At 36.2% G+C, this 14780-nt stretch overlaps 1 protein-coding gene across 1 annotated transcript in view; it reads left to right on the forward strand.

The window, feature by feature from the left end:
- Positions 1–14780, forward strand: part of CUNH10orf67 (chromosome unknown C10orf67 homolog) — a 118424-nt gene that overhangs the window by 91396 nt on the left and 12248 nt on the right. The window contains exons 16-17 of the mRNA XM_058572309.1: positions 8710–8790; positions 8875–8935. Coding sequence (XP_058428292.1) covers positions 8710–8790; positions 8875–8935 — 142 coding nt within the window. The remainder of the gene's footprint in view (positions 1–8709; positions 8791–8874; positions 8936–14780) is intronic.

Consider the following 14780-nt stretch of genomic DNA (forward strand, 5'->3'; position numbering starts at 1 on the left):
TGGGGAGTCTATCAGTCTGCCCATTCATGGTCATGGACACAGCATTGGCAAATACTAAAACTCAAGGTTCAAGTATTCAGTCACTTACAAAGGGGAAAAGGAGGTAAGTACTGAGTCATTCATTTTTACATTAGAGGTTGTATTTATTAGCTTTCAATCACTATAACAAAGTACCTGAGACAAATTACTTATGTAGAAAGAGGTTTATTTAGCTTACAAAGTTCTGGAATTTCAAAGTCCAAGCTTTGGACATAGTACAAGCTCTGTGGCAAGTGCTGCCCTTTGGCCATGTCATCTAGTGGCATATACAATGGTCAGAGCATTTGTTGGAACAAGTGGTCATATCTTGAACCGGGAAGCAGAGAAAATAGGAAGAACCAGGCTTACCCCTTTTAGGCAACCCTCTCAGGAGAACTCAAGGGGTTGCACAAGAATTACCTTATAATAGCGCATCCCAATGACCTTAGAACCCCCGTCACTAACACCTCCCTTAAGGTCCCACCACCTCCCAGCACCACCTTTGGGACCAAGCCTCCAATACATAAACCTTTGGAAGGACACAAGTAAACCATATCCAAACCATGTCCAGGTCATCTAAAAAGCCCAATTCTGAATTAGAGTATTATTTAGCCTGCTAGAATTAGTGCTTTCATTTGTAAATGTAACTGATGCCCAGTATAGAAACATATCCAATAAAATTCCACTAATAAGGGCTAGAAATATAGCTCAGTTGGTAGAGTGCCTGCCTGTCATGCATTAGACCCTGGGTTCAATCCCCATCACCACCAAAAAAAAAAAAAATCCACTAATAAGTAAATCAGCATGATACAAACTCTCTAGAACTTCTGCTATAATGCGAAATTTTCTGAAGATAGACAATAAGGTTTGTAGGAAAGGGCACAAGAAACAAAATGGTTTTTGCGGGGTTTTTTTTGTTGTTGTTGTTTGTTTGTTTTTGCTTCAAGACGTAAAAAATTGAAAATATTTTTTCATTTAAGATCATTTTCTAAATTAAAGTTGCTACAGGAGATCAAAGAACTTGAGTACACTGGCAAGATAGTGTTGAATTCATTGTTTTTAACCAGCTTTTTACAGTAGTCTGTACTTTACTGAGGATTTTAATAATTGACTTCCCTGAAATGTTCCCAAACTAGACTACATAAATAGGAATACACATACTATCTTTCTTCCCTGTTGGTTTTTCCTCTCACTGAAAGGTTACAATTTTAATGGGAGCAATATCATTTTAGGTGTTAATTAAATATAATATGGGAGGGTCCATGAGAAGGCTGTGCCACTCAAAATCAGATTTTTCCATGATTATTATTGGCAAGATTTTCTGGTTCAGATCTGAATTATCCAGCCTTCACAAAACAGACTTCTAAGTCTTAAAGTTATACCAGTTCACGCCCATTAGTAGATTCAGTCTTTTTTCTTGAGAAAAATATTGCCCTCAAATAACCAGGAAATTCATGGAGGAGGAATGGTGCTCTGTCTAGAGTGGAAAGCACCCGTGTGCCACTACTCACCGAGGGAGGGTTCATGAGTCTTTATCTGTATATCCACACAGAGTATTGACACTTGACCCAATCAGCAGAGCAAATAGCATGTGTTTAAGAAAAACAGATGGAGAGGGATTGAGCAGATGTATGAGTGAGTTTGGGATAAAATAGCATTGTCCCTCAGTACCCTACACCGTGTCATTTATCCACCCCATGGATATTTATTAAATGCAAAACAAACCAAGCACCATATTACTTGCTGGGAGAAAGACGGTGAGCAAGACAGTATGGGTCCTGCCTTGATAGACTGTAAATCCCATGAGATCACAGATGGGTTCATCTTATAAACTGTTTTATTTGCAGAGCTTAGAATAGAACCTGACCTATAGACTAGCATAGGTTAACTTTAATAGAGGAACATCAAACTTTAAATTTCAAATTTGAATAAATTCTATAAAAAGGAAAGACTTGCTGTTGAGGTGTCTCTTATGTACGATAAAATTCACAAATATTACACGCGTCATTTGAGGGGTTCTGAACTATGTAACCAGCATCAAAAGTTCCCTCATGTTCCTTTCCACACAATACATGGTCCACATCCTCACACCTTTGAGGCTTTTGTTGCTGTTTTGGGTGGTAATTGAACCTGGGGCCTCAAACATGCTAGACAACTGCTATACCACTGAACCACGTTGCCAGGCCATAGTACATATTCTCTGTCCTCTGGCTTATTTTACACAACACAGCATTTTAATATCCATTCATGTCTTTGGGTATATCTGTCACAGGTGTTCTTCTTATTGTTGAATAGTGTACTATTAACCACAATACAATTTGTTGTATTATTCATTATTCCCTTGTTATAACAGCTCAGCTATTTCCATTAGGAGCTATTGTGAAAAAAAAGCTGCTTTAAACATTCTTATACAAGCCAAGCATGATGGCACATGCCTGATAGCTCAGCTACTCATCAGTCTGAGACAGGAGGATTGCAAGTTGGAAGCCAAGGTTGGCAACTTAGAGAGACTTTGTCTCAAAACTAAAAAAAAATTTAAAAGGGTTGGGGATGTAGTTCAGTAGTACAGCACCCCTGCATTTAATCCCCAGTAAGGAGAAGGGGAAAAAAAGAAATTATAGCAAGAGTCATTTGTGGAAGTCTGTTTTCATCATTCCCAGATAAGAGCAGAATGGCTGAGACACAGGAAACACGTATGTTGAACTTTATTAGAAATTGCAAATATTTGCAAATTGCAAATATTCCAAAGTAGCTATGTAATTTTACCCACCCTCCACAAAGCCTTAAGAGTTCCAGTTTCTCTACGTACTCCCCAACTTGAAATTATCAGTTTTTAGTTTTTAGCCATTTTATTTTTATTTTTTTTAAATATTTTGTTCTAGTTGTAGTTGGACACAATGCCTTTATTTTATTTTTATGTGCTGAGGATCGAACCCAGCACCCTGTAGGTGCTAGGCAAGCACTGTACCGCTGAGCCACAACCACAGCCCCAATTTTGAGCCATTTTAAATGGTGTTTCATTGTAGTCACTACATTTTCATTGTAGTCCTAATTTCCGTTTTCCTGATGTTGATGGTGTTAAACATCTTTTCATGTACCTACAGACCATTCTTAGATATTTGTGAAGGGTCTATTTAAGACTTTTTGAAAAAAAAGTTGTGGGACAATACATATAACAGAAACATTGCCATCTTGACCATTTTTAAGTAGACAGCTCATGTGTGTCAAGCACATTCACATTGTTGTACAACCAAACCCTGGAACTCTTTTAAAATTTTTTTTATTAGTTTTAATTAGTTATACATGATAGCAGAATTCACCATAGTACATCATACATAAATGGAATATAACTTCTCATTCTTCTGGTTGTACATGATGTAGAATATATGTACAAAGGGTAATAATGTCTGATTCATTCTACTATTCTTCCTACCCCCATACTCCCTCCCCTCCCCTAATCTAAAGTTAACTCTAATCTTCCTTAGTTCCTTACCCTTATTGTGAGTTAGCATCTGCATATTAGAGAGAACATTTGGCCTTTGGTTTTGGGGATTGGTTTATTTCACTTAGCATGATATTCTCCAGCTCCATCTATTTACCAGTAAATGCCATAATTTCATTCTTTTTTAAGGCTGAGTAATATTCCATTGTGTGTATATATACCACATTTTATTTATCCATTCATCTTTTGAAGGGCAACTCAATTGGTTCCATAGTTTATCTATTGTGAGTTGAGCTGCTATAAACACTGATTTGGTTGTATCACTGTGATGTGCTGATTTTAAGTCCTTTGGGTATAAACTGAAGAGTGGGATAGCTGAGTCCAATGGTGGTTCCATTCCAAGTTTTCTGAGGAATCTCCATACTGCTTTCTATAATGGTTGCACCAGTTTGCAGTCCCACCAGCAATGTGTGAGTGAACTTTTTTCCCCACATCCTCGCCAACATTTATTGTTGTTTGTTTTCTTGATAACTGCCATTCTGACTGGGGTGAGATGAAATCTTACAGTAGTTTTGATTTGTATTTCTCTAATTGCTAGAGATGTTGAACAGTTTTTTCATATATTTGTTATTCAGTTGTATTTCTTCTATGAAGTGTCTGTTCAGTTACTTAGCCCATTTATTGATTGGGCTATTTGTTTGTTCACCTTGCAAAACTGAAACTCATTAAACAACAACTCCCCATTCCCCATCTAAGTACTATTGTCTACTTTTAATTGTTATTGAATGCAGGGGGTTCTGTGGTGTTTGTGGGGTGTTGTTGTTGTTGTTGTTGTTTTCTGGGTACAAATCCTTTGTCTTCAGAAATTAGAAGTTTTTGGTTTTAATGAACACCAACTTACCTTTTTTCCCTGTGACAGATTGTATTTTCTGTGACCACGACTGTACCACACGTACCATGGATTCTTTTTTTTAATATGGTTGTGTTTTTCCTTTTCCCATTGACTTTCCTGGTTCCTTCATTCTAGACTAAACCACTGTGTACATCTGAATCTATTTCTAAACACTCTGCTCCATTCCACTGGTTTATTTGGCAATCCTTTGGCTAATAACTTACTGTCAAATTTATAGCATTAGTTAAATCTTGAACTCAGGTAATACTGTAAAACCTTCTATTTTATTACTTTGTTCAAAATTGTCTTGTCAGTTCTTTTTGAATCAGCAACTCTAGTCCTTAAAAAAATTGCTATGATTTTTATTGGGATTTTGTTGAATTTCTGTTTCTTAGTCTCACTAGCCAGTGCTTTATGACATCTAGTCTAAGTAAATCTATGACGACAATTTCTTTTCAACTCTTGAGGCTTTGCCCCATGGCAAACTAGTAGACATAGTTGTCTGGCAAAGCATCAGTATTTCATATATAATATGCTTCATGTATAATATATGTTATATATTATGATGTTCTTTCACTCAGCTGAGTTCTTGCTATATAATTCCAACTGTCATTACTAAGGCCCCAAATGTAGGGTGGAATGGGGATCTGCTGTTTAACTGCACGCCTGTGGTGGGCCCTGGGTTTTGACCTCCTGCTGAGTCGTAGGAACCTTTGACAACCCTTTCCCATATTCACTAAATTTGTCAAATGCCTTCAAAGTGAATGGGAGCTACAGAATAGAAGTCAGAGGTTTCTATCTTCTCCTTAGCCTTATACCTGAGCTTGTTTTTGTTTGTTTGTTTGGTTTTTGGAACTAAGGATTGAACCCAGGGGATGCTCTACCACTGAGTTACATTCCCAGCCCTTTTTATCTTTTATTTTGAGACCAGGTCTCCCTAAGTTGCTGAGGCTGGCCTTGAACTTGTGATTCTCCTGCCTCAGCTTCCCAAGTATCTGGGGTTACGGGCGTGCACCTCTGTACCCAGAAGACCTGAGTGTTCTTGATGCTTTTCATCAGCTTATGGCTACCATGAAGAATATAAGAAATGGAGTCTTATTTACATTTCAGTTGAGTTTTATTTGCATTTCAGTTCTACTCCTGTATTTTATTTACTTATAATTTTTCCATGTCACACCCATAATTCTCTTGCATTTGATCTCAGCCTATTTGTTGCCAGATCTTCTATCTTTGTTTCCTGGAGGTGGTATAATCTTGTACTTTATTGTCTAGGTCAAAAATCTTAATGAGTTTTTTTTTTCTTCTATGTTAAATAAAAGACAGTTTTTTTTAAAAAAAATGTGTATGCTTCCTATGATTTCTGAATATTGTTTTCTTTCCCTGACTCTGTAGTTCTTTCATATTACCTGTTCTATTGAATCTGTTCTCCTTGTCAGGATAAAATAAATGGAAATCCAGGGTTATCACCTGTGTCCTTGTTCAAATCCCCCTTTCACATTTATAGCTGGAAGGCAGGTCCAAGTGTACAGCACCTATTCCTATCCCTAATTTGTCAGAGTTTTACATTTTCAGCCCTGTCATTAAAAGGCTGTATTTTTTCCACTAAGAGTATGCAACAATGGCATACAGAACTTAAATTCCCAGCAATCATACATTTAACAGTGGCTTTTGTTGTTGTTGTTGTTGTTATTCTGTTTAGTTAAACATGACGGTAGAATGTATTTTGACATATCAAATATACATGGAATATAACTTCCCATTCTTGTGGTTGTACATGATGTGGAGTTACACTGGTTGTGTACTCAATATGAACACTGGAAAATATGTCTAATTCATTCTACTCTCTTCCTATTCTCATTGCCCCTCCCTTCTCATCATTCCCCTTTCCTAATCCAATGAACTTCTATTCTCCCTTCCCCACCCCTCTCTTGCTTTTTGTGAGTTAGCATCTGCTTATCAGAGAGAACATTCAGCCTTTGGTCTGGGGGGATTGGTTTATTTCACTTACCATGATATTCTCCAGTTCCATCCATTTACCAGTAAATGGCATAATTTCATTTTTCTTTATGGCTGAGTAATATTCCATTGTGTATGTACTACATTGTTTTTATTCACTCATCTGTTGAAGGGCACCTCAGTTGGTTCCATAGTTTAGCTATTGTGAATTGAGTTGCTATAAACATTGACATGGCCACATCACTGTAGTATACTGATTTTAAGTCCTTTGGGTATATGCTGAGAAGTGGGATAACTGAGTCAAATGGTGAGTTCATCACAAGTTTTCTGAGGAATCTCCATACTGTTTCCCAGAGTGATTGCACCGATCTGCAATCTTACTAGCAATGTATGAGTTAACACTGGCTTTCTTTACCATTTTCATGAAAGACAGGAAGGTAGTTGGGTAAGGAGTCATGAGGACATTCTAGATGGGATAGAACTATGGGAAGGTTCTAAGGTGAAGGTGTGCCTGGCACCCAGCTTTGCTGGAGCTGAAAGTAAGAAAGTAAAGTAGTAAATTGTGGTCAGAGGGGTCACAGAACTCTGATTTTTGTAATCCAAGAAAAATTGGGAACTTTTCAGGGTTTTGACAGAGGAGTAAGACAATCTCACTTAATTTTAAAGGAATAACACTGGCAATTTTGGGGTGGAGATGGGCAGGTGATTGAGAACAGAACAAAGAAACAGAATGGGAAGCTACTAACATGATACAGGCAGGAAATGATAGTGACTCGGACCACCTTGGGAGAGCAGATGGCAAAATGAAGCAGATGCCTGCCTCGGGTACCATGTGGTGCTTAGAAGCAATATATTTTTAGGTACATGTAGTAAGATTGACAGATCTTTAAAAGATTGCACTTAGTGACTAGCAGGGATACACAAGGCAGACTGTAGTCTTATGTTGAATCTAAGGTATGCTCAAGACTAGCTTCAGATTTTGTAAGTCACTAAAAAAAAAAATGCTGTCGGTTATGCTGTGGCAATCCATCTATTGTAAGGTGATTCCCAATTTTAGGGGTGTTAAAATCAGAAGGCTATGCCTTAGAATCATTGAAATAGTGTATCACATAATGTCATTAAGATAAATTAAAATACATGTGCAAAATTTCACATTTTGCCACTTTCAAATAAAACATACTTGTCAAATATATAGTTTCTTTTGGGGGGAACAAAAAGGGAGTGTGAGCAGGCTATGGATAGAGAAAAATACATGTAAACACACATATATTCATGCATATATCAATACTTACAAAGCAAAAGGGAAGCCTTGAACAGGGAAAAATTCACATAAACCCTGAGCTATGCAAAACACATTATATGAGTAATATATGCAGCTCTGCCATTTGTATAAAAGTATAGCAATACAATTATGTACAGTACCTACTATTTGATAATGATTATAAATGACCTCAATAAAATAGGAATTGATAGTTAAAAAAAAAAACCCTGAGCTATATGTATGAACCTTAGACTTATTTTCCTTAAGTATATTTTATGTTCCTAAGATTCTTTTGACCTACACAAATTAAATGTCATTTACTTTGCACTACATGATATTGGTGACAATTCTGCCTGCATGCTACAGCTTCTGACCTGCTAGAAGAAAACGAAATTTTTTTGCCTATTCAGTTCTTGGCAGTCGGGCCACCATTGCTGTCACTCCCAGTAGGTAGGTGGTGCTGGAAAGGATCCTGTGGTTCCTCACCAATTATAAGTATAGTTGCTGCTCCGTATCTACAGGTGATTAGTTCCAGGACCCCAACAGACAACAAGATCCTTGGATGCTCAAGTCCCTTATTTAAAATGGCATGCTATTTGCTTATAACCAGTGCACATCCTCTTGAATACTTTAGATCAACTTTAGACTATTTATAATATATAATCCAATATAAGCACTATGTAAGTAAATGGCTATTATACTGTATTGTTTAGGAAATAATAACAAGAAGAAAGTCTGTGTGTGTTCAGGAAATTGTTGCTGTGTTGGTTTTTGGGGAGGTTATTTTCATTGTTGCTGTTGTTGTTTTTAGTGTTTTCTACTTGTGATTGCTTGATCTGCAGAATCTGAAAACGAAGAACATGTGGATAAAGAGAGCAGACCTATAATACATCCTAAGATGAAGAGACAAGCAAGAGAAAATTGAGTCAGAAAAGACTGAGGAAAACATGTTTCTTGAGTTTTTTCCTCAAAATAGCCTGAATAAAGAAGGGGGGTGGGTCTTCTCATCATTGGTTTAAAGAAAAGGATTTCTCCATCCATCTTTGAGCAAATTGGAGTTATGAGTATAGTTTTCATATCTAAGTTAATTGAGGATTGATCCCCCTTGATCCCAACAAACATACCTTTTGTGTCTTTCAGAAAGTGAAACCTTTATTTGTGCAGTCTAAATTAAACTTGGAAGAAACCGCATCTTCTTCAAGTGATTATCATTTGACTTTGGTAGGAAGATTGTTTTTCTCTATTAAATATCCATTCAGTTAATATAATTGAATGTCAGTAATGAAATTTTTGGTCTACTTACAGATAGACAAAAAGTACCCAGAAACAGTTAGTGATCAGCTCTCCTTGCATCAATCACCCAGAGGTAAGAATCTTGGGGTCTGGTGGTGGCTTAATGGTAAAGTGCTTGTCTGGCATGCTTGAGACCCTGGGATCAATCCCCAGCACCTTCTAAAGAGAATAAGAAGGAGATAAAAATCTTTATTGTTAGAAAGAGGTTCACACACAATACGAGTAGTTAGTCTTGATTAACTTTTTTTTTTATCCTAAGGTATTTGGTATTCTGGGCGACTCTTTTCAGCCAATTTATAAAAGTAATGCATAGATAAGATGAATAAAGATACATTAACATGTGTATTCCTGAAATCTGACCACTGCTAATTGAAAATGAACTTAATCTATCTCAAAATCAGAAACTGTCTCAGCTGGAATCCTGTTTCTTGTTTATTAAACTTCCAACAAACATGAAGCTCTTCTTAATGTCCTGTTTTTCCAGGGCGTCATTGGACTTTTTAAAAACTGGAAGGTGTTTTTTGTTTGTTTGTTTGTTTGTTTTTTGTCTACATGTATCTGTAAGACTTTTCTCTAAATTTAAAAACCAAATAGGAAACATACTTAACTACATCTTCCTTCAATCATCTGTTCTCTAAGGACTCCAGCTGAGGGCATTCAGGGGCAAGGCAAATATGTGAATTTAAAGAAATTCATTGCTGAAAGCATATTCATTAGTAGGCTGTAATAAGCAAGTTGAAATTACAAAGTATAACACTGTTAGTTTAAATTATTGATCATGACCTAAGAGTGTCAGTAATTTGTTTTTCATATCCAGAAAGATTTAAAAGTAGAGTTTGTTAATGAGTCTTTATGCAAGGGGGAAGTGTGTGATAAGAGTTTAAATCCTAGACCCCTGAGGGTCAAATCCTCTATTTTTTGAAAACTTTAGCAGAGATATGAAGAATCTCTCCTTTTCCTGGGCCTCTATCCAATGGAGAAGGTTTTCCATGGTGCTTATATGTATGAGTGACAGGCACTTACCCTGCTTAAAAGGACTCTTTCAACAATCAGTGCTGACTACCTCTTGAGCTGATACTTATATTACCATTAATGCTGAGTTTGGATTCCATAGGACGCATCTGCTAGCTTAGGAAGCAGCAAGCTTTAAAGGTATCGTCATTTAAGTATCTAATTGTATCTGTTGAGTTTGTTGTAAATTATAACGCATATGGTAAGTTATTTCTAAAAATGTGGATTGGTAATCTGTAGTTGACCTGAAATTTTAGTTTAGTTAACTACAGCATTTCATTCCCTCAAATATTTATCTGAGGATTTTTTTCATCCAAAATTGACTTTCCCCAGTCCAAAAATCATTTTGTAGAGGAGCCAGATGCAGTGACACATGCCTGTAATCCCAGCTATTAAGGAGGCTGAGGCAGGAGTGTTAGGGTCTGTAAACAAGTCAAGATGGCGCCTGGAATTTTGCCAGAGGGAGTGGTTTGTGAAGTAACGCCAGTGAGCCATTAAGATTATAGAGATTCCTTAATGACTGACTGCTGTGTCTAGATTATGTCAATTAAATTAAGCTGTGTATTCAGTTATGTATATATACCCCTACTGTCCTACAATAAATGGCTCCCACTCCTGCTGCATCAACCTTCACAAGTTCCTCGTCACCCCCCAGTTAGTTTGCCCAGCCAGCCGGGCTGCGGCACAGGAGGATCCCAAGTTCACACCCAGCACAGGCAATTTATTAAGACACTACCCCCAGATCCAAATTAAAAGAGCTGGGATATAGCTCAGTGGGAGAGCATATCTAGGTTTAATCTTCAGTATCACCAAAAAGAAAAAAAAATCAAGAGTCCAAAAGTCCATCTCAGGTATCACAAATCATGGGCACCTGTTATACAAAAGATCACTAACTGAAATAAACACCTCCACTCCTTTTCCTCATCCCTGAAGATGCAAAATGCAGTTAAGAATTAAAAGAATTACCTCCACTCTCTTTGCTGAAAATCCTCCCAAGATTCATTAGTTCTTTTCTTTGCCTTGCTGATAAAATTAAATATAAATGCCCTTTTATGACCCAGAATGCAGTACTGTATCACAAAGCTCATGATTTGGAATATTAATCTGCATTGCAGAGGAGATGTGTGAAAATTTTACACCAAATGCCTCTGGACAGAACCCTGCAGTTTCTTCCTGTTAAATCTCTGATACAAAAATAAAAAGGAACCATAAAAAGAAAAATATATATATATATCTGATACAACTTCGACGTATCATGTTCTTCCCTCTGAAGATAGTGCTGGAAAATAATCTAGTTAACAAAGTTTCTGGTGAACTGGTTCCAGTTACTCCATAATTTATTAGAAATGAATTTTCTATTTTTATTGAACAAAAACAAACAAATGAAAAAGCAGGACAAAAGATTAATTACTAATTTACTAATCTGAGGAGTAAATGAATTTTCTTGTTAGAAAACTCTTTAATGGCTTGTAGAAGGTATTTATGATTGACTTTCAAAGGGTCATATTGACCACCAAACATGTCATTCCCCACCCCTAGCTACTTGGGAATGTTGAGAACCCCTTTCAGGCCCCTGGTAAATAATCTAATACACTATCAGTGTTTTCAAGCATTAATTTGTGAATACATATTAAATTAGCTACATGGTTAATATGTGTCTGATAAATAAATGTTTATTATTTTCTATAACATGAAGGGAGGGATATTGTGATGTAGCTGGTAATAGATCCCAAACCAAACTCTTTTAAATCACTGTTGTTTTTTGTTCCATTTTTTAAAATATGCAGATAGAATATTAATATTTACAGTCTCTTATTCAAAATTATTCTCTCTGACAGGATCCTCAGCATCACATCAAAGATTTAAGTTCTTAGGTTGTACTTTCACACCACAGAATACTTTTAAATGTATATATAGCTACCAGGTGTGGTGGCACGTGCCTGTGGTCCCAGCTACTTTTGGGAGATTGAGACAGGAGGATTACTTGAGCTTGCGAGTTCAAGGCCATCCTGAGCAACATAGTAAGACCCCCCCATCTCAAAAGAAATACACAAAAAAAAAACCCCAAACAAACCAATAAAACAAATATAGCTATTGTTTAGCAGACATAGGTAATCTTCTAAATGGCTTTCAGGTTTTAACTGTGATTCTCAACACGATGCTCTCAGGTCTCTTGTTTTCCCCAATTTTACAAATGAGAGAATCGATTTTAGCAGGGTTTAATAAACTGCCAGGGTTATACCACCAGTAGGGAGCAGGAAGATTCAAATTCAACAAAGTGGCCAAAGGGCCACTCTGCCCATCACCACTTGATTATACTGACTTGGCCCAAGACTTATGCATGGCCACGTATGTCCCATTTCACCAACAATGGGGAGACACATGAGACAAGAGCAAGAACGTGGGCTTGGGAAGCTGAAGGACATTGGTTCCAATCTCAGTTCATCACTCACTCACTGGGGATATCACCAGTTCCCTCTGCTGTGTAAGATGGAGATGGCAACCCCATCCTGGAGGTTTAGTAAAAGAATTAATAAGGGCTGGTAGTTAGTTAGCTCAGTGGTAGAGCACTTGCCTTGCATGAATAAAACCTTGGGTTTGAGCCCAGCACTCTAAAAAAGAAAAAAAAAAAAGTACTAAATGAGATAATGTATGATGTACCTAGCTAATCGTGCTATATTTCCTCCTGAGCTGTTCATAAATATAATACCAAACCTACATTTTAACTCACCTTGTGAGAGCAATAATGCCCAGGCAGGCTAGTGACTTAAAATAACTTATCTTTCCTTTGCCTCTTTAATAACAAATTTTCTACCAGGCATTAAGTATAACTAAAATCTAGCATTAGTATAAAAACATACAGTATTTGAGAGAAGTGTCTTAAAATATAAAATACAATTTGAAACAATGTTGTATTGGGTGTGTCCTGCCCAAGCAGGTTGAAAACGATTTTTGGTTATGTTGCAAGTCCTAGGAATTCTAAAGGGAGCAATAGAGAGTCCTTGTGCCACACAGGAAGCTTTAAGAAATGAATAAATTCTGGTTCATACAAGGGAATAAAAATAAGGCACAATACTATCTGTAAAATTTCAAAGCAGATTTTTATGCAGTAGTAATTATCCCAAGAGAGTGCAAGTAAGATTATTAATTTGTTTGCTGCTTACCTGTGATAAAATTTGGGATCTGAGCTGCCCATTGTGCACTGGGCATTGTCAAAGATTCTGTGTACTCAAGAAGACCTTTCTCACAGTCCAGTAATTAGGTGCTATTGACATTGTAATCTTTGGAAATGTTCTTAATGAGCTCAAAAGACATGAATCTCATAGATAAAACCTCAAAGTAACAGTGGCTCTTTAAGTGGCTTGTCAGGAATAAAAGGCTCAAACATCAGTATCTGAAACACAGGAGAAACCCAAATTTAAACCTAGATTACATTGTGTAGTTCATTCTCTGGAACTTCTAGGAAAGAAATATCCAGGAGTGATTTGAAAGTCTTGTGAATAATGGAATGATCACAGTGCATTTGCTATAATTGAAGGAACTTTCTTTTCACCCTTTGGAACTTTAGACCTGAAATGTATTTTATATAAATCTAATTTTTACCAATTTATAAAGATAAATGTTTATTCAAAGTGGAGTTCAGAGTTCAGTGGCCCCTGTTGCTGTTTTGAATAACAAAAATAACCTTAAAAAGCATACAAGGAATTGGGATTTACGTAAACGATAAAAAGAAATCTCAGGCATAAATAAAAATAAAATCCAACAAGTTAGCATTATTTTATATATTGTTTATAGATCATCAGCTATGATTAATATAATTTGGAGGGTTTTCAAATTCATATAAAAATGCATACCTTATATTACCATATGTATAAATAACACATAACATCTTTTAGCATATAATTGACAGAAGGAATTAAACAATGAATTATGGGTTAAGTTCCAAAATTAACCTGATTTATCACATACAGTATATTCATACAATATAAATATTATATTTATAATATATGTAAATATTAATGATGTCTCTGCCACCAACTTTCCTATTACTTCCTTTGTTGTCACCAAGTAGCTTTTATTCAGATGTCATATTTCTAGCTTATATGTGCCAACTTGTCTTGGAGATTTGAGCTGACTCTCTACCTTTCCTTGGGAATTTTCCTTGCCTTTTGTACATTTATTATGAGATACTTTCTACTTGAGGCATACAGTTCAGTATATTAGATAATAAAGCCTAGAAGATCCGTAGCTTGTCTCTTAATTTGTCACTCCAAATGCAGGGAATTCAATGACATAGAAAAGGGTCAGGATAGCCAATTGGATTAAAGAAGTAATGATAAAAGTAAGAAACTCTAACTAAAGCTCTGTCCATAGGTCAGATAGGAGCTTGAAAAATGTGACAAATGCAAAGAAAAGATAACCCATGCTTTGAAAATACTGTGCTAATCTTTGAAATAAATAGGTCAGTAATGACTTTGAATTTGCAAGCTTGTAAACATTTAGTAGAAAAAAATTAATACATATTAAAAACTTATTTTATTAATCTGATAGACTTTTTGTATTAATTCAGTCTAGTGATACTTTTAAGTATATACAGACAGTGTTTCATTTAATAAATACCACTAAACACAGTTATTATTCCAAAACCTGATTTCTGGTTAGTTCAATTCTGGGATTGGATACCAGCAGCCTTTCTGGATCCTGTGACCAATGACTTCATCCCAAATCTCAGCTGCCCGGTTGCAGCCTAATATTGTGGTTATGTAAGAAGCATTATAAACTGAATAAGCCTTTATGGTATAACAAAATATTGATGACAGGTTTAATTAGGGCAGAGACAAGTAGGTGTTAATTGTTTAAGAATGGTTCAGTTATAGAAATGGCAAAATGTTACAGGATATTATTGT

This window comes from Marmota monax, unplaced genomic scaffold (genome assembly GCF_021218885.2).
Source record: "Marmota monax isolate L192 unplaced genomic scaffold, Marmota_monax_Labrador192_F-V1.1 WCK01_AAM20220418_F8-fsc00098, whole genome shotgun sequence".
In the NCBI taxonomy this organism is placed as follows: domain Eukaryota; kingdom Metazoa; phylum Chordata; class Mammalia; order Rodentia; family Sciuridae; genus Marmota; species Marmota monax.